General features: G+C 42.4%; 1 protein-coding gene across 4 annotated transcripts in view; it reads left to right on the forward strand.

Moving 5' to 3' along the window:
• Positions 1-26777, forward strand: part of dhrs11a (dehydrogenase/reductase 11a) — a 127754-nt gene that overhangs the window by 45223 nt on the left and 55754 nt on the right. For 2 of the 4 annotated variants that reach the window (XM_068008182.1, XM_068008183.1), the window contains 5 exons: positions 328-537; positions 10118-10212; positions 13387-13516; positions 15153-15245; positions 21641-21706. In XM_068008182.1, the coding sequence (XP_067864283.1) occupies positions 328-537; positions 10118-10212; positions 13387-13516; positions 15153-15245; positions 21641-21706 (594 nt within the window). The remainder of the gene's footprint in view (positions 1-327; positions 538-10117; positions 10213-13386; positions 13517-15152; positions 15246-21640; positions 21707-26777) is intronic. The other 2 variants (XM_068008185.1, XM_068008184.1) reach the window with 1 other exon arrangement.

Below are 26777 nucleotides of genomic sequence, written 5' to 3' on the forward strand. Positions count from 1 at the left end.
CATCAATCTGTAGTGGATTTTGAGCCAAGGTCTTGAGGTGCAATCCTTTTTTTTTAATATTGTAAGTTTATTGAATCCCGCGTTGTGCACTAGTCCGTGTCTCAAACAGTCAATTGAATTGCACCCCTCCTCTCCCGGCAAGTGACCTTCCCACAATTTTCAGTTATCTTAAAAGAGCATTTCTTTCTTGCGCACAAAGGAGATTGTGAAGTTACCAACTGGGGAATAAGATTTGACTTCTCTCCTACCTTTTTTATGAAGATTTTTTTAGCACTAAGTGCAGAAAAAAACTAGATTCTTTAATTTTTAACTATTTCCTCTTTGCAGAAACTAGCAGCTGAATGCGAGAGCGCTGGCTATGCAGGCACCTTGGTTCCATACAAGTGCGACCTGACCAGCGAGGAAGAGATCCTCTCTATGTTTTCTGCCATCAAGACGCTGCACCAGGGTGTGGATGTGTGCATCAACAATGCAGGGCTGGCCCATCCTGAGCCGCTGCTATCGGGGAGGACGGAATACTGGAGGAACATGATTGATGTGAGTGTTAATAAATGAGAGAGGTTGTAAATGGATTTCATTGGCACTGGAAGGTTGCTGAGCCTGATGGAAGAGAACATCTCTGGTATGCTGTGCTTGTAAAATTCTCATTGTCTGTAATCCCTGTTAAGGATGGTCTTATTACATTCAATGGCAACCCCCCCGCCCCCGGCCATGGCAGAATCCTTATTTTAATGTAGATCATGGGTGTGAAAGTGGGAATCAGCTGTGTTAGAGATGTATACGGCAGAGGGTTTCTTATTAAGTCGGCAGTTAAAGCTGCTGTATTGTAATTTTATAGGTTTTTACAGCTTAGTTAATGGATCACTTCTGGGATGGAGAACAACCTTTGGGATCCCTCGGAGCTTAAATATTATCCAGCAAGAAACCAGGTGACGAAGGAGAAAAGCTCCGAAAGCTTGTGATTTCAAATAAAGCTGTTGGACTATAACCTGGTGTTGTGCGACTCCTTACATTTGTCCACCCCAGTCCATCACCGGCATCTCCACATCATGTTTCCTATATGCAGGGAGCCCATTCAAAATGAGGGGGCGGGGGCTAAGTTGGAAACTCCAGCCAAGTCGGTCCCCCTTGCACCAGGTGCACACATGCCAAGGGCATGCACAGTCTGGATTTTCCGGTCCCATCTCTGGTTTACAGCTTTCCACTGAGATAGGACCAAACCTGTTAAAAAGGATAGCTGATATAATAAGCCAGGGAGCAGTTAGTTCCTCAGGTAGGACTGTGAGTGCCTGTGCATCAGAGCTCTTTCAATTTCAGGCTTTTAAATGAGATGTTTCACTTACGCCTGATTTTAATTCAGATAGTTTCACTTCTCTATACAAGTGCTACCCCAGCTCTTAAACTTTTTCATTTCTGTGCCTTGCAGGTTACTTTAAAAAGCAAGTGCACGAAAATCAATGTAGCAATTCTTGAATCAATTAATGTTAGTGGAAAGGTGAACTCCTGATGATGAGCAGTTGTAGTTGGGAGGTACCCTTTCTATGGCACTGTTCTCCATGTTGTGTAGAAATGTATTGTAACATGCCGTGCTCCAGATGTCAGCCATGTCTTTTTAATAATTTTTTTTGTGTCGCACCAAGCAGTGCCAAAAATATTCTTATATGGGGCTGCTGCAGATATTGTGACTGTCAGTAGCTTTTATTCCATTACAATACTGGATTAATGGAATAATGTGCATGGCTTCAGAATGCGCCGCTAAGACAGATATACAGATCAACTGTTGCCATGGATGCTGCAACTAAAAAGCACTAAATCACTTTTTTTACCGTTTCTGATCTGCCCTTAGACCTTTCTGTTCCTATCCAATTTTTCTAATTCAGTTTCTTCCAAGAGTCAGCATTCTACAGACAGCAGCCCCAGTGTTGTAATTTTTTTTATTCGTTCATGGGATGTGGGCATCGCTGGCAAGGCCAGCATTTATTGCCCAACCCTAATTTCCCTTAAGAAGGTGGTGGTGAGCCGCCTTCTTGAACCGCTGCAGTCCGTGTGGTGAAGGTTCTCCCACAATGCTGTTAGGTAGGGAGTTCCAGGATTTTGACCCAGCGACGATGAAGGAACGGCGATGTAGTTCCAAGTTGAGATGGTGTATGACTTGGAGGGGAACGTGCAGGTGGTGTTGTTCCCATGTGCCTGCTGCCCTTGCCCTCCTAGGTGGTAGAGGTCGCAGGTTTGGGAGGTGCTGTCGAAGAAGCCTTGGCGAGTTGCTGCAGTGCATCCTGTAGATGGTACACACTGCAGCCATGGTGCGCCGGTGGTGAAGGGAGTGAATGTTTAGAGTGGTGGATGGAGTACCAATCAAGCAGGCTGCTTTGTCCTGGATGGCGTCGAGCTTCTTGTGTTGCTGGAGCTTCCCTCATCCAGGCAAGTGGAGAGTATTCTGTCACACTCCTGATTTGTGCCTTGTTGATGGTGGAAAGGCTTTGGGGCATCAGGAGGTGAGTCATTCACCACAGAATACCCAGCCTCTGACCTGCTCTTGTAGCCATAGTATTTATGTGGCTGGTCCAGTTAAGTTTCTGGTCAATGGTGACCCCTTGGATGTTGATGGTGGGGGATTCGGCGATGTAATGCTGTTGAATGTCAAGGGGAGGTAGTTAGACTCTCTCTTGTTGGAGATGGTCATTGCCTGGCACATGTCTGGAGCGAATGTTACTTGCCACTTATCAGCTCAAGCCTGGATGTTGTCCAGGACTTGCTGCATGCGGGCACGGACTGCTTCATTATCTGAGGGGTTGCGAATGGAACTGAACACTGCAATCATCAGCGAACATCCCCATTTCTGACCTTATGATGGAGGGAAGGTCATTGATGAAGCAGCTGAAGATGGTTGAGCCAAGGACACTGCCCTGAGGAACTACTGCAGCAATGTCCTGGGGCTGAGATGATTGGCCTCCAACAACCACTACCATCTTCCTTTGTGCTAGGTATGACTCCAGCCACTGGAGAGTTGTCCCCCTGATTCCCATTGTCTTCAATTTTACTAGGGCTCCTTGGTGCCACACTCAAATGCTGCCTTGATGCCAAGGGCAGTTACTCTCACCTCACCTCCGGAATTCAGCTCTTTTGTCCATGTTTGGACCAAGGCTGCAATGAGGTCTGGAGCCGAGTGGTCCTGGCGGAACCCAAACTGAGCATCGGTGAGCAGGTTATTGGTGAGTAAGTGCCGCTTGATAGCACTGTCGACGACACCTTCCATCACTTTGCTGATGATTGAGAGCAGACTGATGGGGCGGTAATTGGCCGCATTGGATTTGTCCTGTTTTTTGTGGACAGGATATACCTGGGCAATTTTCCACATTGTCGGGTAGATGCCAGTGTTGTAGCTGTACTGGAACAGTTTGGCTAGAGGCGCAGCTAGTTCTGGAGCACAAGTCTTCAGCACTATGGCCGGGATGTTGTCGGGGCCCATAGCCTTTGTTGTATCCAGTGCACTCAGCAGTTTCTTGATATGGAGTGAATCGAATTGGCTGAAGACTGGCTTCTGTGTTGGTGGGGATATCGGGAGGAGGCCGAGATGGATCATCCACTCGGCACTTCTGGCTGTAGATAGTTGCAAACGCTTCAGCCTTGTCTTTTGCACTCACTTGCTGGACTCCGCCATCGTTGAGGCTGGCGATGTTTGCAGAGCCTCCTCCTCCCGTTAGTTGTTTAATTGTCCACCACCATTCACGACTGGATGTGGCAGGACTGCAGAGCTTTGATCTGATCTGTTTGTTGTGGAATCGCTTAGCTCTGTCTATAGCATGTTGCTTCCGCTGTTTAGCATGCATGTAGTCCTGCGTTGTAGCTTCACCAGTATTACCAATTAAGAACATAAGAAATAGGAGCAGGAGTAGGCCAATCGGCCCCTCGAACCTGCTCCGCCATTCAATAAGATCATGGCTGATCTGATCCTAACCTCAAATCTAAATTCATGTCCAATTTCCTGCCTGCTCCCCATAACCCCTAATTCCCTTTACTTCTAGGAAACTGTCGATTTCCGTTTTAAATTTATTTAATGATATAGCTTCCACAGCTTCCTGGGGCAGCAAATTCCACAGACCTACTACCCTCATCTCAGTTTTGAAAGAGCAGCCCCTTATTCTAAGATTATGCCCCCTAGTTCTAGTTTCACCCATCCTTGGGAACATCCTTACCGCATCCACCCGATCAAGCCCCTTCACAATCTTGTATGTTTCAATAAGATCGCCTCTCATTCTTCTGAACTCCAATGAGTAGAGTCCCAATCTACTCAACCTCTCCTCATATGTCCGCCCCCTCATCCCCGGGATTAACCGAGTGAACCACCTTTGTACTGCCTCGAGAGCAAGTATGTCTTTTCTTAAGTATGGAGACCAAAACTGTATGCAGTATTCCAGGTGCGGTCTCACCAATACCTTATATAACTGCAGCAATACCTCCCTGTTTTAATATTCTATCCCCTAGCAATTAAAGCCAACATTTCGTTGGCCTTCTTGATCACCTGCTGCACCTGCATACTAACTTTTTGATTTTCTTGCACTAGGACCCCCAGATCCCTTTGTACTGCAGTACTTTCCAGTTTCTCGCCTTTAAGATAATAACTTGCTCTCTGATTTTTCCTGCCAAAGTGCATAACCTCACATTTTCCAATATTGTATTGCATCTGCCAAATCTCCGCCCACTCACCCAGCCTGTCTATATCCCCCTGTAGGTTTTTTATGTCCTCCTCACTCTCCACTTTCCCTCCCAATTGTATAGCAAAGTGCCGAGTTTTCTCCAATTGAGGGTTCGAAGCCAGATTGATGTACCAAGTGCATTCACATTAACCAATGGAAGCTTTTGAAAAGTGACTGATTTTTTTTTGGGGGGGGGGAGGGGGAAAGAAGAGAAGGAAATATCTTTCTGAAATTGTGCTTTTTGTTTCCCTGACTTAGTTAATAAGTCGACACTAACCAGTGAAATGTTTTGGTATGCAACATGATTTTTGAATAAATGAGCGGAGGTTGTTTGATCTCAGCTGAAAAGGTGCTGAAAAGAGCAAATGGATTGTCCTCCGAGGGAGGGCATATCTGGCTATGTTTGTGCACTTCTCGCTATCATGGGTTGGGTTGCTCACCCTCATTTGGGATCTGTACAGCAATCTATGAATCAAATTCTTATAAGAGAAACAGTGCAAACAAATCAGCCCAAAAGATACCGATCCTTATTTGTTGAACCTAACTTCACAGCAAGAACTTTCTCAATTTATGTATGGACCTGGGGAAAGATTCAAGGTAATGATGCACTGAGACCAAATCAGAGGCATAACAAGCAAACTTTCCGTTCTGTTGTTAAGATATTTTAAACTTTGTTCCTATTTGGTGTTCGGAATATCCCGAATATGTTTTTTTTTCCCCTATCTTTTTTATCCAATCTCTCTAGCAGAAGTGTTGCTACCAGTCTGACCAGAGTTTGATACCTCATTTGTTGAGTCTGAAGGAACTGAAAATCTATTCTAGAAAAAGCATTTTATTCTCGTCTGAACTCTTAAGGGGTCAGTGCAAGTTGAAGATAGGGTGAAATCTCTTTCCTCAATAATATGTTGAAGGAGAAATGCACTAAATGAAAGAAGTTCAGCAAGTTGTACAAGACTGGAAAGTACTTACTGTAATTGCAGATATGGCCTCCTGCTGAGTGCCCTGCTCCTCCTCCTTCCTCCCTCTTCCAGCAGCTTGTCCTGCTCTGCGTGGCCTCTCTTCATTTTCCAGATCACGTTCAATTCCCAGAAGAAGCCCTAGCAGGCCACCTATGTCTGGAAGCAATTTTTTTTAATACTATATTTTAAGTGCCACTAAAAGTACTACAAGACCAGCCAGACCACACTCTATGGAATATTGAAACTTTAGCCAAGTATAGGAAACTTCCAAAAACAAGTACAATTGCACCAGCAGGCAGAAGAAATAATCCAGTAACTAACCTATAAGTACTTCACGGTCCCTTTTAAATAGCACTGCTGTTTAAGTCCTGTCCAGCTGCGCGAGGTTAAGCATGGCATTCCAAAATTACACCGGCTGCTTCAAATCAGCGTTGCACACTGACTCACGTCATCATCTCCCTACTCTACATGCTGCCGGCGGTTGTTAGGTGCGCGCACGCAAACACCTAGCAAGATGGCTTCCTGTGCACTTTCCATCGGGAAGTGTGCGCGCACATCTCGGGCGAACTTAGGTGTCCTCATAGCGCCTATAAACCGGGCGCTACATGGCCCAATTTCACCGCCGTGTTCTTGTTGCAAGATTCAAAGTGTTTTAATTTTCCATCTTCTAGTTTGATTTTTATATGGTGATCCATTGTGTCAATAGCCATGAAATTAAGCCTGCGGAAGCAATGACATGTTACTGGGCTGATGGAAACTGTAGTGCCATAAAACATAATGGAAAGTAGAAAATGAACTGTCTAGCTTACACACACGCTCGCTCACCCTCTCTCACACACTCATTCCTTCTCCTTCTCACGCACATGCACTCATTCTCATGCACACGCACTCGTTCTCTATCTTTCACGCACACACACTCCTCTTTCACTTCATCTTTCACTCGCACTCACGCACAAACACTGAGTAAAATACTCAGTGCACGGAAAGTTATTTGTTTGGCAGCTGAGGGAAGTGAGCATGCATTGGCAATGGAATTCTTTGCCTGGTCCACTGAACATCTTGCACCCTCACTGACCTACTGCTAATGTGCTGGTTTCTGCCCAATGAACCCACTGTAAGTTACAAGCCATAGTGGAGCCAAATTTTTTTACATTCTCTTAGCAACAATTGATGACAGTGTTAACACACAAAGGTCCATTATTGTGTTGTTTTGTCTAGCAATCAACTTAACAGCAGCACCAGGGAGAAATTATTCCAAGAGAAATCGAGGGCTTTAAAAGAAAAGCTGAGAATTGAAAGTGACTTAGTGCTGTAGTAGAGGTTTTTATCATACCTGGAAGCCACGTCCAGTTTCTGGATGCTGGGCTGTGGGCAGCACTCCCAATTCACGGTATCACTGGAGTGGAATTTTCAGACATTGCAGCAGACAGTTTCACACAAAATTTGCTTCCAGGCTGCTCATATCCATCAGTCTTAATGAATAAAACATGATCGCAAGGGGTAACTGAGAGACACTGTTATATGTACAGATATTACGCTTGATGAAATCCTAGGTTCAATAAGAGTACATTTCCCCATTAATAGCTTTATGCCTACTTGTTCGTTGACCATTAGGCATTCTACAACACCGTTTGTGTTTGTCTAGAGCTAAAGTCCAGGGACATGAAAACCTTAGAAAGGAAATTGAACAGGGGGAGTAAAGTGAAAAGAGGAATCCCTTCTAGTTAAGTGAGTAGCCAATGTTGCATTCTATGGTAACAGATTACTAAACATTTCTGTTATTTACAAATTGTATTTTTAATTGTAAAAAGTGATTTTTGTACCATGTTTCATACATTTATTACAGTTAACATGCTAGATGTTTGCATTACAAACAATTATATCATGTGATTTGAGCAGAGAATATTCATTTAACAGGAAGCTGAAGCTTGAATTCTAAGATTAACTGGGATTAATACAGTGTTGACCGATCGAAAATCGTTTGGATTTAATTCCTGTTCAGTGCACAGTAACTCTGACTGTGGTGCGTGCTTAAGCGAAATTGTTCTGAATTTCTACAGCAAGTGCCTGTTGCCATGGTTTCAGTGTTTAATAAAGCTGTGTCAGTTGTAATGAGCAATATTATGCAGTTCAGTTATGGTGCTGTAATATTGCAGAAACAAATGACTTTCACTTTAAACATTTAAAGAAACTGAAGTCAGGCATTTTTGTGAAGGGTCATGAAAATTGAGCCATGTATGACTCCAGCCACTGGAGAGTTTTCCCCTCATCCCCATTGACTTCAGTTATACTAGGGCTCCTTGGTGCCATACATGGTTGAATGCTGCCTTGATGTCAAGGGCCATCATTCTTACCTCACCTCTGGAATTCAGGCCTTGTGTTTGGACCAAGGCTTCGGTGAGGTCTGGAACAGATCGGTCCTGAAGCAACCCACACTGAGGCATCAGTGAGCAGGTTATTGGTGAGTATGTGCTGCTTGATAGCACCATTGACGCCTCCTTTCATCACTTTGCTGATGATTGGGAGTAGGCTGATAGGCCAGTAATTGGCCGGGGTTCATTTGTCCTGCTTTTTTTGGACAAGACATACCCGGCAATTTTCCATACTGTCGGATGCTATTGTTGTGGATGTATCGGAACAGCTTAGCTAGGAGCGCGGCTAGCTCAGGACCACAGGTCTTCAGCACTACAGCTGGATGTTGTCTGGGCCTATATCCTTTGCTATGTTTGGTGCACTCACCGGCTTCTTGATATCATGTAGAATGAATCGAATTGGCTGAAGACTGGAGTCTGTGATGGTGGGGACCTCAGAAGGAAGCCGAGAAGGATCATTCATTCGGCACTTCAGTTGAAGGTGGTTGCAAATGCTTCAGCCTTGTCTTTTGCACTCATGCTGGATTCAGCCATCATTGAGGATGGGGATGTTCATGGAGCTGTCTCCTCCTGTTAGTTGCTTAATTGTCCACCACTATTCATCACTGGATATGGAAGAGCTGCTGAACTTTGACCTGATCCATTGGTTGTGGGATAGTTATCTCTGGCTATAGCATGCTGCTTTCATTGTTCGGCATGCATGTAGTCCTGTGTTGCAGCTTCACCAGGTTGGCACCTCATTTTCAGGTAAGCCTGATGCTGCTCCCGCCATGCTCTTCTAATCTCTTCATTGAACCTGGGTTGGTCATCTGGCTTGATAGTGGCATAGAAGCACAGAAGGAGGCCTTTTGGCCCATCGTGCCTGTGCCAGCTCTTTGAAAGAGCTATCCAATTTTGTGATAAAGTATGAGGGATATTCCAAACCATGAGGTTACAGATTGTAGTGGTATACAATTCTGCTGATGATGATCCACAGCGCCTCATAGATGCCTAGTTTTGAGCTGCTGGGTCTGTTCTTAATCTATCCTACTTAGCACATTGGTAGTGCCACATAACATGATGGAGGATGTCCTCAGTGTGAAGACAGGACTTGGTCTCCACAAGAATTGTGCGGTGGTCACTTCTACCAATGCTGTCATAGACAGATGCATCTGCGACAAGTAGATTGATGAGGACAAGGTCAAGTAGGTTATTTCCTTGTGTTGGTTCTCTCACCACCTGCCACAAGCCCAGTCTGGTAGCTACGTCCTTCAGGACTCAACCAGCTCAGTCAAAGGTGGTACTACGGAGGCACTCTTGGTGATGGACATTGAAGCCCCACACTCAAAGTATATTCTATGTTCTTGATACCCTCAGTACTTCTTTCAAATGGTATTCAACATGGAGGAGTACTGATTCATCAGCTATTGAAGGGCGATAGGTGGTAATGAGCAGGTGGTTTCCTCACCCATGCTGGATCTAAAGCCATGAAACTTCATGGGGTCTAGAGTCAAATGCTAAGGACTCCCAGAGCCACTACCTCCCAGCTGTACCCCACCTCTGGGTCTATCCTGCTGGTGGAACAGGACATACCTAAGGATGGTGATGGAGAAGTCTGAGACATTGGCTGACATGGTCATACTCATAGATCATACCTGTCAGGCTGTGGCTTGACTAGTCTGTGGGGTAGCTCTCTCAAGTAGGTGTACGTTTCAAAAAAAATTTAATAAAAACGTTGAGAGGGTGAAATCGGTCATCGGCGGTAGCGCAAAATGGGCAATAACAGATCCACAGCCCGTTTTACACCCTGCCTGAGGTGAATCTCAAAACTGGTAGTAATGATTCTATTGACAATAGTACTAAATGTATTCAGTTTTCTTAAGGGCTTTGTGCAAAATATCCTTTTTGTCTGTGGTACAGTTTTTTTCAAAAGTCCTGTTGCACTGTTATAATTCATTTTAAAAATAATCAGCTGTTACTCCATGAAAAAGCTTTGGGATCTAGCGAAGTTTTATTGGATGACTGTAAATTATGCGATCAATGGTGGATTTTACGCAAGGATCTTCAAATGTGAAACTGTAGAGGGTCATGTCTCCAACTTTTGTTTCAGGTTAATGTCATAGCAATGTCTATCTGCACCCGAGAGGCCTACCAGTCGATGAAAGAGCGGAATATTGATGATGGACACATTATTAACATTAATAGGTAGGAGAACTGAATCGTTGGCTTGCATGAGAAATCACTGAATACTTTCATCTTTCTTCATCTCCCTCCGATTCCATAATAATCTCTCACTGTGGTGCGTATTTTAAAGATGAAATGTACTTTCTGGTTAGAGTGTGCAGTTTCAGTTGTAAGCAGCCCAAAAATCAAACCTTCAGCATTAAAGTAGTGCTAGGTAAAGTCCCCTTTCCAGAATATGAAGTTCTTTTTCAGAATATCTTCAGTCAGTGGATGTGACATCAGATGAAACAGAGTGTAGATAAAGTAATGTTGGTCCAAATGACTCCCGATTAAATCCTGGAACAATTCCGACCTTCATAAAGTCGTCATTTTTATTGCAATCTGCTGAAGAGGATTTCAGAGCTGTCTTTTCATATTCATTAAGATGAAGACAGTGCTGTTAGACTTTGTCATGTTAAATATGCATGTTTTCTCGTTGCGTGTTCTGTAAAATTTGTGTACTGAGCTCAGATAGGCAAATGGCACCTGATATACAGGGGACTGAGTTCGCTTGCCTAAAGCTGGCATTTTTATCTTTGAACATTTGTATAAAAGCTAAAAAGGAACAAGAATGCTAAGTGTTGCATTATAGATAATGCTGTTGCTCCAATTCATGGCTGTGTAATCCTTTTGACTCATTAATTCATAGTCTTTTCTAGCACCAGCTGGACAGCAACTTTTCAATGGGGGCTGAAGTGGGAATAATCACCTCATGGCATCTTTAGTAGTGACTGGGTGAAGTGGAAGCAGCTAATGAGAAGTGTCTTTTGAAAATTTATTTTTAGTCTTTTATCCCTTTTACTTCTCAGCAAACTTCCATTTCACGGTAACGTATTTATCAAAATGAGAAGAGCCAACAACTCTCCTTTTTTAAAACAAAAAAAATGTGAAAAATCCCTTCCCTCTCCCATCATTACTATTCAACTTTGCCTCAAAAATCAGTGAGAGTAGGTGCCTTAGTATTGCTGTGGGTAAAAATACATTGGGGTGGATTTTAAACCTACCTGCCGGGCAGAAACCAGGCAGGTGAGCAGTTAAAATGCACCAGGCGGCATACCTGCTGAAGTCCTGTCCAAATCTCTGTTTCCAATTTTAACTGGACCTTCTGGACAGACAGCTAAGCAGCCTGCCCAAAGCTGACGGGGTGGTTCTTTAAATACGCAGGCTGGGGTCCGATGATGTCATTGGGCCCTCCGACTGCAATTTTAACTCCAGCCTGAGTGGGGAAGATAGTGCAGCTTTCCCGTTAGGGCGAACCAGATCAGAAGAGAATGGAGATGTGAAGAGGTCCATTCATTATAGAGGTTTAAAAAAAAGGATTTAGATGATTAAATGCAGAGGCTCCCTGCTGGTGAAGCGAAACAAAATTACAATCAATTCACCCAGTCCACTTAGCAACGATTTAAAAAAAAATGCCTCCTCCTCAATCTGGGTTTGTAAATGATAATCAGAGGACTTCTTGATCATAGACTCAAAAAAGAATTTACTGAGTTGTCGTTGGTTTATTATTAATTCGATTGCAGGTCTTTACGCTCCAAGAGCGCAAAGACAAGATGACAACTAATTTTGTGGCAATGGAACGGTGCAAGTGTTGCTTTTTTTGACCTTCAAAGATGAGTTTGTATGTACCTAATGTACTCAGTTGGCCATTGAGTGTGATTTACTGCAGAAGGTATTTCCAAGACCTGTGGCTATGAGCAGTAAAATGAAGTGGTTTTGCCTAATGGGGAAGGTCAGCTGCCATTGACGTCTCAAAGTGCTGTTTTGTTTTAAAGCCTGACATTGTACAATAACAAGGAGCACGAGTCCATGGTTGTCATTGCTGTGAATTATTACTTTGAATGATCCATTTCAACACAGATTTTCTAAGAGGTCTTGTTACTTTTTAACTGAGCTAATAAACACCTGAAAGCTCATTTCTTGATGTATTATGAGCCGCCTCCAAGAAAGAGGTCTAATTTTTTGCATTGCTCTTATATCAATGTTCTGATGTAATGAGGTGTATTACCATGAGAGACTTTTGAGATCCAGCTGTCGGTGTCTGGGCTGAGTCCTCTCTCATCCTTGTCTGATGTGGTAATTCAATGAAAAATTCAGGAATAACCAGAGGCCATTCATGTACAAACTTGTGACCTAAAATCTGTCGTTTCAATTGTGGGCCCTGGCAAGAGGAGCTGCATCTGTGCATCAAAATGGGAACTGTTCGTTTTAAAAAAAAAAATCTGCCCTCTACATAAGTCTATCCAACAATGCAATTGGTACTTGATAATTTCAAGGCATCATTCAGTTTAAATATTTATATTGCACAACTGCTTGAACAACAATAAAACTCCCACTTCTATTTAAGTCCACCAAGTGTTTAAACTGTACTGTCTGTGAGGAAATAACCCATTGTGAGACATTTCTATGGAGTAGTGCTATAATTTAGTGTCCAGAAATATTGGTGCCAAATTAATAGTTTTGGATTTGACATGAGTTTATAAAAATAGCAGGCAAGCAGCCAAAGGTCTGCAATTTAAAGGTCAGTTCAGAGATCCATCTCTCTGTGGAAATACCCAGCACAAGCTGGCCACACTTACAATCGAAAAAACACAGCCATCTTTTATGAATCTCTGGAGACTGTCCAGTCTGACTGAGGAAATGCCAAAGAATCTCTAATTAAATCAATACAAACTTTCCTTGCTATGTCTTTTGTGGTCCCAATTCCACATCGGTCTCTGCTGAATTTCCTAAAAGATGTTGCTGCATCACAATTTACTTGGGCTTCTTTTGCTCCTGTTGGTTGTAAAACTTTAAACATCCTCAAGATCGAGAATTTTGGGCTTAGTTCTTTCAAAGACGCATGTCTATCGTGTAGCAAATAGCATTTTTCTGTTTTTTTTCCCTTTTAAAACCTTTTAGAAAGACAGTCGAATAGTAGAGGAAAATAGCCTGTCTGAAGACGCTCGTGGACCAGCTGGTTTTGTTTTTAAATGTAATCGCACCCATTCTCATTTACACACCTTACATTCCATGGAATAAAGCCATATTTATACAACTGACTTGTTTAGGTATGTATATTTCTCTAGGTCCTGTCTATTTGGTAAGCTTTATTTAGCACTTTACGTGCTGCAGTAGACCTGACGCCATCTCTTCTCCCCTCTTCTACCATTTTAGTATGAGTGGCCACCGAGTGGTGCCAACCTCGGCCACCCATTTCTACTCTGCTACAAAGTATGCAGTAACCGCCCTGACCGAGGGGTTAAGGCAAGAGCTCCAAGAAGCAAAGACGCACATAAGGGCCACGGTAAGAACTGCGCAAGTTGTAATGAAAGGTGACATTCTTGTATGGGCCATTGGGAGTGGGGAAGTATTACACTGCGACTTCCTTCAAAAAAAAATAATGCTGTTGCACAGAATTGTAGAGCCGGGTGTTTGCAAGGGCACTAAAATTGACCTCCGCACCTCTAAGCTGGGAAGTGGAAAACCAGCCAGGGTTCCAATTACTGCTTACTATCCATTGACCCTGCTGGAAGTGCTGTGGTGTGGATGTCAGGTGAAGACTGGATTGACCTCCGTCGTAATGTTCCCCAAAGTCAAGTAGTCTGCTGACAAGCAATATCAAGGTTCACATTTGAAGAGTGGTCACTTGGATGAGGTACCAGAGGGCTGTCATCACCCATGTAAACTTACCCCAGAGATCAGTCAAGTAAATACAGGCTGAACCTAGGACCTTCTTGGTCTGTATGACAAACTACTACATGACAATGCATTTAACCACTGAGCCATCTGCTTCCCTATCATAGCATGTGATGGCACTGGTCATTTATTTATCCATAAACATTAAAATGATCCTCCGTAACATTGTAAATTTAAAATTGTTCTCTTCCTTTAACATGTTCTTCACTACATTTATTGAGTTACTCATAAAAGTATTTAAAAATTCTAAATGCAATATAATAGGCATTAAAAAAAAATATCAATTCTGAGTTATAGGCCCCGATATTTATGGGGAGGCGGGGAGGGAGCGAGGATGCCAGTCAGCGGCCGGGAAACCTGGAATACCGGGAAGGTGGAAGTCCTGCCGAATTTAACGGCAGGACCTAGTTAGAATTTTTTTACTCCGTTTCCCACCCAACAGCTGGCCAGTTTGAGGGGCTGGCCGCTGCCAGACGTGAAAGCCTGCCGTAGAAGGCGGCAGCGGGGGACCGGACAGGGGGTGGGAAGGAAAGAGAGATCAGATTGCCGGTGGGGTGGGTGGGGGGAGGAAAGAGAGAGATCGGATTGCAGCCAGGATTGCAGGGGTTGGAGGGGTGGGGGGGATGGTGGGGGGAGAGAGGAGTTCAGATCACGGGGTTGGGGGGGGTGGGAAATCGAATTGCGGGGGGGGGAAGAGAACATTGAGAAGATCGGTGGGTGGGAAGAGAAGATCAGATCACGGAGGGGTGGGGGGGGGGAAAGAGATTGGATTGTGGCAGGTTTGCTTGAGGGGTTGGGGGGGGAGGGGTGGTGGGTGGAGTGAAGCACTCCTCCTCTATTAGCTTAAAGGAGAAAGGAAAGTCCGGGGGATTACTACTTGTTCAGCATTGCCCTTTTACAGAAGAAAATAGTAGATTTTAGATTATTTTTTAAAATGTCAATTTTCTTGTGGAGGCCCTGGAATAAGGTCTCCATCCCTGTTTAGCCACTCTATTAACATCACTTGCAGAGAGCACCCCAGTTTTCCAACCTTGGGCGACCCCCACAGTTTGCAGTAGGAGAACAAAGTAATAAATAATTACTGGAGCATTCTTTCTGTCTGGCTGTTGTCAATTTGGCTCGGTGTCACTTTTTTTGTCTGATTACACTCCTGTGAAGCTCTTTGGGACGTTTTACTACGTTAAATGCGCTATATAAATGCAAGTTAATATTTTTGTGGTAATTTTGTTTCCTGTCCTTTACAGTCTGTATCTCCAGGATTGGTGGAAACAGAGTTTGCATTTAGGCTTTATAACAGTGATCCAGAAAAAGCTGCAGCAACATATGAGAACCTTAAGGTATGGAAGCCAAACTGCTGTGTAAGTACATTTTTGTATGCCTTTGTTGCTAACTCCCTGGTGACAGAGGCCTAGGAGGGGGATGGTTAGACACTGATGCATGACATGATGTAACCTGAAAAAATGGAAAGGAGGAGAGAAACAAAGCATAACCTTGACAAAAATGATGCATTGTAGCTCAGTGAACCTAACGAATATCTGAAATAGTGAAGAAACATTTCTTTACACAGAGAGTGGTGAGAATATGGAACTTGCTGCCACATGGAGTAGTTGAAGCAGATAGCATTGACACATTTACGGGGAGATTTGATGCATACATGAGGAAGAATGGAATAATAGGATATGGGGGCAGGGTGGGGACGAGATGATTAAAGTGGACCGGCATAGGCCAGTTGGGCCAAATGGCCTGTTACTTTGTTGTGAATTCTATGTAAACTAATTAGCATGCGATGATACACTTGGTCTTAAATAAAGAATACGGGTTTACAAAATGGATGACGATCATTGTGTTGTGAAATGTCACAAATCAGTGGCACATTTCCAGCTCCATGCTACCTATCATTATGTAGTGTAACTGAGGACAAAATTGAGACAAATTTGTTCTCTAACCTCACCCCAAACAACGAAACCAGCTCCATATATGCATCCTCAAAAATTAACAAAAGCTAACGCAGCTCTTAAGAACGGCCCTGATTATAAGCCTATTACACGTTGAAAACAAATAGTTAAGTGGTTTTCGTAACTTCAGCGCAGGTATACATGGCATTCCTTCCCTCAAATTGGAGGGAGGAGAAAACACAAGTACGTGACAGTCTCAAGGGAGAAATCCAAATGCTGACGGCACTAAGCTGGTCGTGCATTTCTAAGGGGTGGGGGGTCCGGGAGAATGTCCTTCCAGAAATTTTTTATTTTTTTGTCAGCAAACACTGACACATGGATTCGGCTGCCAAATTGCTGACAGTTGACATGTCTCCAGCTTTCTGACCGTAATCCCTTATATTATTGGAACAAGTTACAAAATTGTAATCTACTTATATTATTGATTTTGATGCTTAAATGCAACTAACGTCCCCAATGTATTCAAATATTATTATCCTTGTGCTATATAACAACAAAAATAATTGCCCATCTGTGAATCATGAACCTGATTGAAAATACTGGTGCTACATTATACTTGACAGATCGTTAATATACAGAAATGTTGACAACTCACAATGATGCCAATAAAGTTGGATACATTTTTATAAAGGAGAGATTGCTTTGTAAAAGACCTATTTCCTGGATAGTTTTACACAATAAAAGCAGGTTCCCAGCATAGTTTCTGTTCCTGCTTAGTCCACACATGTGCCGTGCAGTATAGTATCTGGGATTATACCATTGAGAAATATCACGTTAATTATAATTAATTTTAATTATGTTTGCTTATGAGTACTTCCTACCATGGTCATCAAGAACAAAATATGTGTTACTAGTCTCCTAGAAATTGTGATAGTGAAGCAGATAATACTTTGTCTTTTCCATGATACAATTGTCTTGCACTTTGTAAATGAGCTATTTCATATGAGCAGCACCACCGGAGATTCAATAGTATCTATTTTAAATGAATAGCATCCGGCATACATCAATCACACTTCAAAGCAACAGAAGTTTTTTTAAATGGAAGAAAGCTAGTTATTTCCTGCTGGTTTTTCTAACCTTGATAACCTGGCCTCTTCACAAAGACGGAGGCTGGGGTTTTACGACCACCTGTCAATCTACAGAAATTTCTCTGAGCAATTAGCTTTTAATTAACCTTGGGATGTCTCTATTTAAACCATTTCCCCACAAAGAATGCCTGGACACTGGCATTAAAGGGAAATGCCAGGTTAAATACAGCACTATCTTAGCAGCCAAACATCATAAATGTGCTTTACATCCCAGACTACCAGTGAACAATGCTACAGAAGATCAGCTAATACATACAACTTTTCTGACCTGGCTATTTTAAATATTGCACAAACAAAATGAAAACCAAGTGTCAAAATTCATTAGCCAAAAAAAGACTGAAAGCATTTCCTGATTGATTTCTTTTTGGTTGTTTTGAAACATCAGGGTTATTTTTGTGTGTACAGCATTTGGAGGGAGGTCAGCAATTTTAGATGCAATGCAACTGTTTAAATAGATCAACAGGGAGAAGGACAGCAAGGGTCACCTGACTGTTCAGCCATTGATTTCGGTATTCAGTGATTCAACTTGTAATTGGTACTGTGTTGCAATTTGTGCTTCAGTGAAATTAGACTAGCCAACTAATTTTGAAGTGTCAAATAGGAATGTTCATTGTGGAGAACTCTATTCAATTCAGTGTCTAGCAGCAGTATTTAAAGTGAAACTGTGATTCTGGCAATATTTAGTCTCCAAGTGTATTTGTGAATTTGTTTATAAGGCAATTGTTAATTGATATCATATTTCCGATTGGTGATTTCCGATTCTTGTCACGTATCAAAATGGCAGCCTGGTATGTGGAGAGCCCCAGTTGTTGGAATGTTGGCACACTATTTTTGTGAATTGAGAATCTCTCATTGACAGATAATATTGCCTGGGTTTCTACATCAGTGATATTGCTTTCTTCTTAAAAGGATTCAAAAGGGATAAAAGTACAGATCTTTCTGTGGTTTCTTAGATTTTACAGGATCCCTGGAGGCTATTTAGACTATAAAGCTTCTGGAGTGCTCGTCTTACATATTTCACATGAAACTACCTACTTCGAGAAATTCGTCAAGGCGTCGAGTTTAGTTCAGGGATTGTAGGAAGTCCAGTGAGCTCTAATGAACACCCTGATATTTATGTATTTTAAAATGCTTCTTCTACTTTCTCATATACCTAATATCTTAATTTCTGCATATTTTAACCTTTTCAATCTGTAATCCAATTGACTGAAGATACAGTGGGAATCCTATGTAAATTCCATTATGTAACATGCCGCAATTAGAATGGAATGGACTGGTGCAGGCAGTTTTTTTTTGCCCTTCTCTCCTGAAGACCCTGACTCCACCTGGACTATGGTTCCACAGGCATCGTCAGTCCAACTGACCATTCTTCATGCGGGCCTCGGCAGTGTATTCTAGACAGTGGCAGACTATTCAACTGTAGGAGTTTCGCAGCTAATTCCAATCCTGCCATTGGCTTGAAGTCTATACGTATACCTCTTTTCAGCAGTGGTCATTAAATTATAAAGAAAGAACCAACTTGCATTTATATAACACCTTTCACGTCCTCAGGATGCCCCAAAGTGCTTCACAGCCAATTAATTACTTTTGAAGTGTAATTGCTGTTATGTTTTAGTGGTATTGGTTGAGAGATAAACACTGACCAGGACACCGGGAAAACTTGCCAGCTTTTCTTTGAATAGTACCGTGGGATCTTTTACATCCACCTGAAACTGAGGATTTGTCTGCCTGTTAACGTATTGTCTAAAAGACAGCACTTCCAACAGTGTTGCACATTCTTAGTATGTACTGAAGTGTCAGCCTAAATTAGTTGCTCAAGTTCACAGTGGGGTTCAACCCCACGACCTTCTGACTTAGAGGCGAGAGTGCTACCACTGAGCCAAGCTAACACTTGCGGTCTGCAGCTGAGTTTGGCTATTGGCTGAGTTTGTCCTTCTCCCCATCCCCAGTGCTGAGGGTGGCTATAATCAGCTACTCGGTACAGGCCAGAAACTGGAAATGTGACATTCCTGGTCTGTAGAGTTCAGTTCCATACTGGCTAGATGCATTTAGCAACTGAGCCAACAGGGCAGCCTCCAGAACCATCAATATAACATTAATTTCTTGTGCTGAGCTGGGCTTTGGGAAGGCAGAAGCAGATACTCAATAGGAATATTTTCAGTTTCTAATCAAGTGAATGAGTTGTGTAGACCTGCCTCACGAGGGTAATGAGCATTGCATCTTTGTGTTTCTTTGAAGGATCCAGTGAACTTCATTTTGCATATTTGTTGTGATTCTTTGGCATTGTATAGGAACACATATGGTGCGGGAATTTTGCAAGAATTTATTGGTTGATTGAGGGTTGATTTGTGAAGTTTTGTACTTTAGAGGGTCTTTTGTAAGAGCTGTAGATGGTTCATCTTTATTGAGTTTGGCTGGAGGCTAATGTGCATGTTGTAATGTGATTTAGCATAAGATGTAACCATATTCTCTTGTTTCCACCTCCGACAATGCAACGCTCCCTCAGTACTCACTGAAGTTTCAACCCCGATTTATTAGTATCATCCCAACCCAATATCACACTGAGAGTTTGTTTAAATCTCCATGCAGTTTGATAACACCTCCCTCTGGGTTGGAGGGGGGGGGAAATCACCAGTTGTGCCATTATCAGCTTCCAGTTTGTGTGTGTGTGTAAATCTTTAGGGATCAAAATGATTTTACCAACCAGGCAGGAGTCTTTTTTTTAGTTTCAGCACTGTGCACTACAATTTAGCAGGTCTGCGGTTAGAGGGTCAAACTATTCATGCAATTATTTTTTTTAATCCACCAGCAGGAGCCATTGGCACTGAGCGTCATGTCCTTGTGTGAGGACACCTAATGATAACCTCGCTTTGTGAATAATTCTTCAAATGAGCTCACACCAGAAAATTGAACGCAATTAGAACTTTCCCATTCTCACAGGATTTGCATCACTTCTTAACCATCTAGAACTGACACTTGTAGATGAAAACTGGCCCTCTTATCCCGCTGAATTGTATTTTTATAATATTGTGTGCCAAAAAAGATCAGGAAACTAGAAATTTAGAATAGCTGTTTTATATATTATTAAAAGAATGGTTGTGGGTGCTTTACTAACCTATAATTTCTACCTTTTATTCCCACTAAGGAGATTTTTAAGAGGATAGATAAAATCAAATGAAGAGGTGAAAGCTGCTTTACATAAAGACGGGAGAGGAATTAAAAGTGACTGAAACATGATCTGATCAGATTTTAGACCTCAAGTGGTACAAGTAGAGAGGTACCATGGTGAATTACATATCTACAGATGCTAGAGGAGCAAGTGGATTATCCTGTTCACCCATGGGATACATTTCAATTTGAACAATTCATAGCTCCATAGCTCAATAGCCCCCATGGGGGAAGATTTCTGCTATTTGCTATTTCTAGTGAAATAATAAAAGCTCTTAGTGTTATAAATGATGAACTGTGGATTCTTCCTGCTGTTTTCTAAATGTCTCTGGCAAGGGCAAGTCTACAATTAGTCCTGTAGAAGGTATGATTTGTGCTGGGTGTGCCAGATTCCTCAAGTTTGGAACAAATCTTTTCACCTACAAAGTGTCCCAAATAGCAGTGCATCTTAGAGCTAAGATGATCAAGAGTCCAGCAGTGTTTGGTCCTGGAACCCATACCTGTGGCAGTGAGGCCCACATAGAGGGATTATGCCTTCCCCTAACTTTGTAACATGAGAGAACTTTTATTTGTTCACATTGAAACCATTTGTAAAATATATCTCAATTTCCTGTATATCAGTGGGATTGGACATAAAAACAGAAAATGCTGGAAATACTCGGCAGGTCAGGCAGCATCTGTGGAGAAAGAAACAGAGTTAACATTTCAGGTCGTCCAGAAGGTTGTAAAGTGACTGGACTTAACAGTGATTTCAATAACTTCAGGTTATAACCACTGCTCCCTTTTTTTTTCAGACAGCAGGTGCTGGTAATGGTTCTGATGTTGCCATTTACAGCTCCTCTAGACCCATCTTTTGTTTCTTGTCTCATTATCACCTTCCTTGCCTTGCACCATCATCCCTTTTGTCATTTAATCTCTCCTGCCCTCCACCCTATCAGAGACCTTACCTTTTTTTCTTTCCTCCCCTCCCCAACCCTTTGCATGGTTCTGTACTTGCTTTAAAAATGTTTAACCTTTAACTTCTTGTAGTTCTGACGAAAGGTCATCGACCTGAAACGTTAACTCTGTTTCTTTCTCCACAGATGCTGCCTGACCTGAGTATTTCCAGTATTTTCTGTTTTTATTTCAAATTTCCAGCATCCGCAGTATTTTGCTTTTGATTTAGTGGGATTGGACAGCTGTCCTTCATATTGGGCAAAATGATCAGCTGGGGTCCAAAGAAATCTAAGAATCATTACAGTTTAAAGCACAAAAAGAGGTTGTTCAGCCCATCGTACCTCTGCTGACTCTTTGCTAGAGAAATCCAAAACTAATCTCATTGTCCTGCTGTCTCCCCATACTCCTGTACCTTCCTCTGCTTCAAAAGATTATATACTTTTCCCTTAGAAGGTATTTTGCTCTTTGCCATATTGATTGAGTTTGGCATTTTAGCACAATATAGACTCAACATTAAATGTATATTTGCCTTCTATCTGTTGGCTATCTCCAGCTATATTTGATGACTGGTTTTCTTTTTCTTAGTGTCTGAAGGCAGAGGATTTGGCCGATGCTGTTGTTTACATCTTGAGTGCACCTCCTCATGTCCAGGCAAGTAGCAATCCTTCATCAAGTAATTATGGATATTTCATTGCACAGCTTGAGTTTCAGTGAATGAACCAAATTTGGTTTATAGCAGAATCCCTCCAGTGACTCTATCGCAAACTCTTCCTAGAATCATAGAAAGGTTACAAGGAAGGAGGCCATTCGGCCCATCGAGTCCGAGCTGGCTCCATGCAAGAGCAATCCAGCTAGTCCCGCTCCCCCGCCCTTTCCCTGTAGCCCTGCAAATTTTTTCCTTTCAAGTACTTATCCAGTTCCCCTTTGAAGGCCATGATTGAATCTGCCTCCACCACCCCCTTGGGCAGTGCATTCCAGATCCTAACTACTTGCTGTGTAAAAATGTTTTTCCTCATGTCACCTTTGGTTCTTTTGCCAGTCATCTTAAATCTATGTCCTCTGGTCCTTGACCCTTCTGCCAATGAGAATAATTTCTCTCTATGTACTCTGTCTGGACCCTTCATGATTTTGAATACCTCTATCAAATCTCCCCTCAACCATCTCTGTTCCAAGGAGAACAACCCCAGCTTCTCTCGTCTATCCATGTAACTAAAGTCCCTCATCCCTGGAATCATTCTAGTAAATCTCTTCTGCACCCTTTTTAAGGCCTTTAAATCTTTCCTGAAGTGCAGTGCCCAGAACGGGACACAATACTCCAGTTGTGGCTGAACCAGTGTTTTATAAAGGTTCATCATGACGTCCAGACTTTTGTACTCTATGCCTCTATTTATAAAGCCCAGGATCCCGTATGCTTTTTTAACCACTTTCTCAACCTGCCCTGCCACCTTCAACGATTTGTGCACATATATTCCCAGATTTCTCTGTTCCTGTACCCCTTTTAGAGTTGTGCCCTCTAGTTTATATTGCCTCTCCTCGTTCTTCCCACCAAAATGTATCACTTCGCATTTTTCTGTGTTAAATTTCATCTGCCACGTGTCCACCCATGCCACCAGCCTGCCTATATCCTCTTGAAGTCTATCACTATCCTCCTCACTGTTTACTACCTTTCCAAGTTTTGTGTCATCTGCAAACTTTGAAATTGTGCCCTGTACACCCAAGTCCAAGTCATTAATATATATCAAGAAAAGCAATGGTCCCAGCACTGACACCTGGGGAACACCACTGTACACCTCCCTCCATTCCGAAAAACAAACATTCACCACTACTCTCTGTTTCCTGTCCCTTAGCCAATTCTGATCCGCCTCCTTTATTCCATGGGCCGCAATCTTGATGATAAGCCTACTGTGTGGCACTTTATCAAACGCCTTTTGAAAATCCACATACACCACATCAACTCAATGCCCTCATCTACCCTCTCTGTTACCTCATCAAAAAACTCTATCAGGTTAGTTAAATATGATTTGCCTTTAACAAATTCGTGCTGGATTTCCCTAATCAATTCACCCTCGTCCAAGTGACTGTTAATTGTGTCCCGGATTATCATTTCTAAAAGTTTCCCCACCCCTGAGGTTAAACTGACTATCTCTTTTCAACAACAATTGCACTTGTTTTGTGCCTTTTAATGTAGAAAATGTCCTAAGATGATTCACGGGAGAAACCCATGCTAAACAGTAATAGAAGAGTTGGGGTAGATGACTGAAAGCAAAGTTGAAAGGATAAGTTTTGAGCAGGCTTTTAAAGCTGCAAGGCTTTGCAAAGGGACTTCGAGGAGTAGCACTATTGCGGCTGAGGTCTGCCACGGTGGAGCAAAGAGCGGAGATATATAGGAGACCAGTATTGGAGGGACATGTGGCTGGAGGAGGTACGGTAGGACGAGGCTATGGAGGACTTGTAAATGAAGGTGCAGTATTTTAATTTGATATGTTGAGGGACAGGAGCAGCTCAGTGAGAATGGAATATAGAGTCAGAGGCAAGAGTATTGAGTTTTAAGCAAGACCCAAATAGGAAAACTTTGGTCTTCCCAGTGCTGAATTGGAGGATCTTATGGTTCATTCATGCCGTGGTGTTGCAGGCAGTGTGACAAAGTGGTGGTGTAGTTGGCGGTGGTGGACTGATAGAGCTGGGTGTCATTGGCATACACTTGGAACCTGACCCAACACCTAAGGATATTGTCGCCAAGGGGCAACATGTAAATGAGGAAAAGGCAAAAGCCAAAGATGGAACAAAGGGGTGCGGCAGAGATGACTGGAGGAGCAAGGAGAAGCCATTGCTTGACGGTATACTGGCTACGTTGGGACCAGTAGGGCTCTGTGCGGGGTAATCCACAGAGGAAAATGTCTAGCAGCAGATAGACTAGAGTTGAAGAAGATGGCTAGAACGAGGATGGGCTTTTTGAGGAAGAGGTTGATGACTGCAGTTTAGATATTTGCTGTGGGATGATGCAATCCGAACTCTGAGCATTTTAACAATGTCTCTTGGGCAATTGCATAAAAACAAATCATTGTTCTGCCATGCCTAATATTTTGCAATCAAAGAAAAAACATGCAGAAGCGACAGTGCGTCATTGTTCACACATTGTAGCTCCTAATATAAATTCCAGCTTTTATGACTCTAGTCGTTGTCTTTTCCGTGTGATATTTCAGCACATGTGCAGGAGACATGACAGCCAGAGCCATAAAAGCTGTTTTAGGAACCTCCTTTCCATCTTTCCCTTGTCTTCCGTCTGTCCCTTGTCTGCCATCTGTCTCCATCACAGAATTTTGAATTCCAGCTTGTTCTCTTTCTGGGTGTTTCATAAGACCAGCAGAAGGTGACAGGAAGAGCTGAGAACTGACTAACACTGAAACACAACCCCCGTAAATAACAGGAATAGGAATACAGGAGCAGGAGTAGGCCATTCAGCCCCTCATGCCTGCTCCGCCATTTGATAAAATCATGGCTGATCTGTGACCTAACTCCATATGCCTGCCTTTGGCCCATATCCCTTAATATCTTTGGTTGCCAAAAAGCTATCTATCTCAGATTTAAATTTAGCAATTGAGCTAGTGTCAATTGCCATTTGCGGAAGAGAGTTCCAAACTTCTACCACCCTTTGTGTGTAGAAATGTTTTCTAATCTCACTCCTGAAAGGTCTTGCTCTAATTTTTAGACTGTGCCCCCTACTCCTAGAATCCCCAACCAGCGGAAATAGTTTCTCTCTATCCACCCTATCTGTTCCCCTTAATATCATCTTATAAACTTTGATCAGATCACCCCATAACCTTCTAAACTCTAGAGAATACAACCCCAATTTGTGTAATCTCTCCTTGTAACTTAACCCTTGAAGTCCGGGTATCATTCTAGTAAACCTATGCTGCTCTCCCTCCAAGGCCAATATGTCCTTCCGAAGATGCGGTGCCCTGAACTGCTCACGGTACTCCAGGTGCAGTCTAACCAGGGTTTTGTATAGCTGCAGCATAACTTCTGACCCCTTGTACTCTAGTCCTCTAGATATAAAGGCTAGCATTCCATTAGCCTTATTGATTATTTTCTGCACCTGTTCATGACACTAACCCCTCCCTTTGGACATCCACTGTTTTTAACATTTTACCATTTAGAAAATACCCTGTTCTATCCTTTTTTGATCCAAAGTGGATGACCTCACATTTGCTACAGTTTTGCCCATTCAGCTAATCTATCGATATCCCTTTTGTAATTTTATGTTTTCATCTACACTGCTTGCAATACCACCAATCTTTGTGTCATCGGCAAACTTAGATATGAGACTTTCTATGCCTTCATCTAAGTCGCTAATAAGTATTGTGAATAATTGAGGCCTCAAGACAGATCCCTGTGGGACTCCACTAGTCACATCCTGCCAATGTGAGTATCTTCCCATTATCCCTACTCTCTGTCACCTTTCGCTCAGCCAACTTCCCAACCATGTCTGTACTTTTCCCTCGATTCCATGGGCTTCTGTCTTAGCTAACCGTCTCTTATGTGGGACTTTATCAAATGCCTTCTGGAAGTCCATATAAATAACATCCATTGACATTCCCCTGTCCACTACTTTAGTCACCTCTTCAAAAAATTCAATCAGGTTTGTCAGGCACGACCTACCTTTCACAAATCTATGCTGACTCTCTGATTAACTGAAAATTCTGGGTGTTCAGTCACCCTATCCTTAATTATATACTCCAGCATTTTCCCCACAACAGATGTTAGGCTAACTGGTCTATAATTCCCTGGTTTTCCTCTCTCTCCTTTCTTAAAAAGCGGAGTGACATGTGCAATTTTCCAATCTAGAGAACTTTGAAAGATTATAGTTAGGGCATCTGCAATGTGCTCACCTACTTCCTTTAAAATCCTGGGATGGAAACCATCTGGTCCTGGGGATTTGTCACTCTCTCGTGCTATTATTTTCTTCATTACTGTTGTTTTACTTATGTTAATTTTATTGAGTCCCTGTCTCCGATTCAATATTAGTTTTCTTGGAATTTCCGGTATGCTATCCTCTCTTTCTACTGTAAATACCAACGCAAATTAATTATTCAACATGTCCGCCATTTCCCCAATGTCAATGACAATATCCCCACTTTTAGTTCTTAAGGGACCAACACTGCTCCTAACCACCCTCTTTTTCCTAATATAACTATAAAAGTTCTTCGTATTGGTTTTGATATCCCTTGCGAGTTTCTTTTCATACTCTCTTTTTGTAGTTCTTACTATCTGTTTTGTGACCCTTTGTTGATCTTTGTATCTTTACCATTCGCCAGGATCTGAGCCATTTTTTGCCTTTTTGTATGCCCTTTCCTTATGTCTTATACTGTCCCTTACCTCTTTAGTTGTCCATGGCTTTTTTTTGGCACGTAGAGTTTTTGCCCCTCAGGGGTATAAACTGGTTCTGTATCATGTTAAATGTTTCTTTAAACATTTCCCACTGATCATCAGTCGTTTTACCCATTAACAGATTTGCCCAGTTTACTATGGACAGTCTCTGTCTCATCCAATTGAAGTAGGCCGTACCCAAGTCTAGAATCTTAGCAGCTGATTCACTTTTTTTTCCCCTTTCAAACACTACATTGAACTCGATCGTGTTATGATCGCTATTGGATAGATGTTCACGCAGCTAAGCTGTTAACTAAATCTGGTTCATTACTCATTACTAAATCTAGTATGGCTT

The sequence above is a fragment of the Heptranchias perlo genome, chromosome 28, assembly GCF_035084215.1.
Source record: "Heptranchias perlo isolate sHepPer1 chromosome 28, sHepPer1.hap1, whole genome shotgun sequence".
In the NCBI taxonomy this organism is placed as follows: Eukaryota; Metazoa; Chordata; class Chondrichthyes; order Hexanchiformes; family Hexanchidae; genus Heptranchias; species Heptranchias perlo.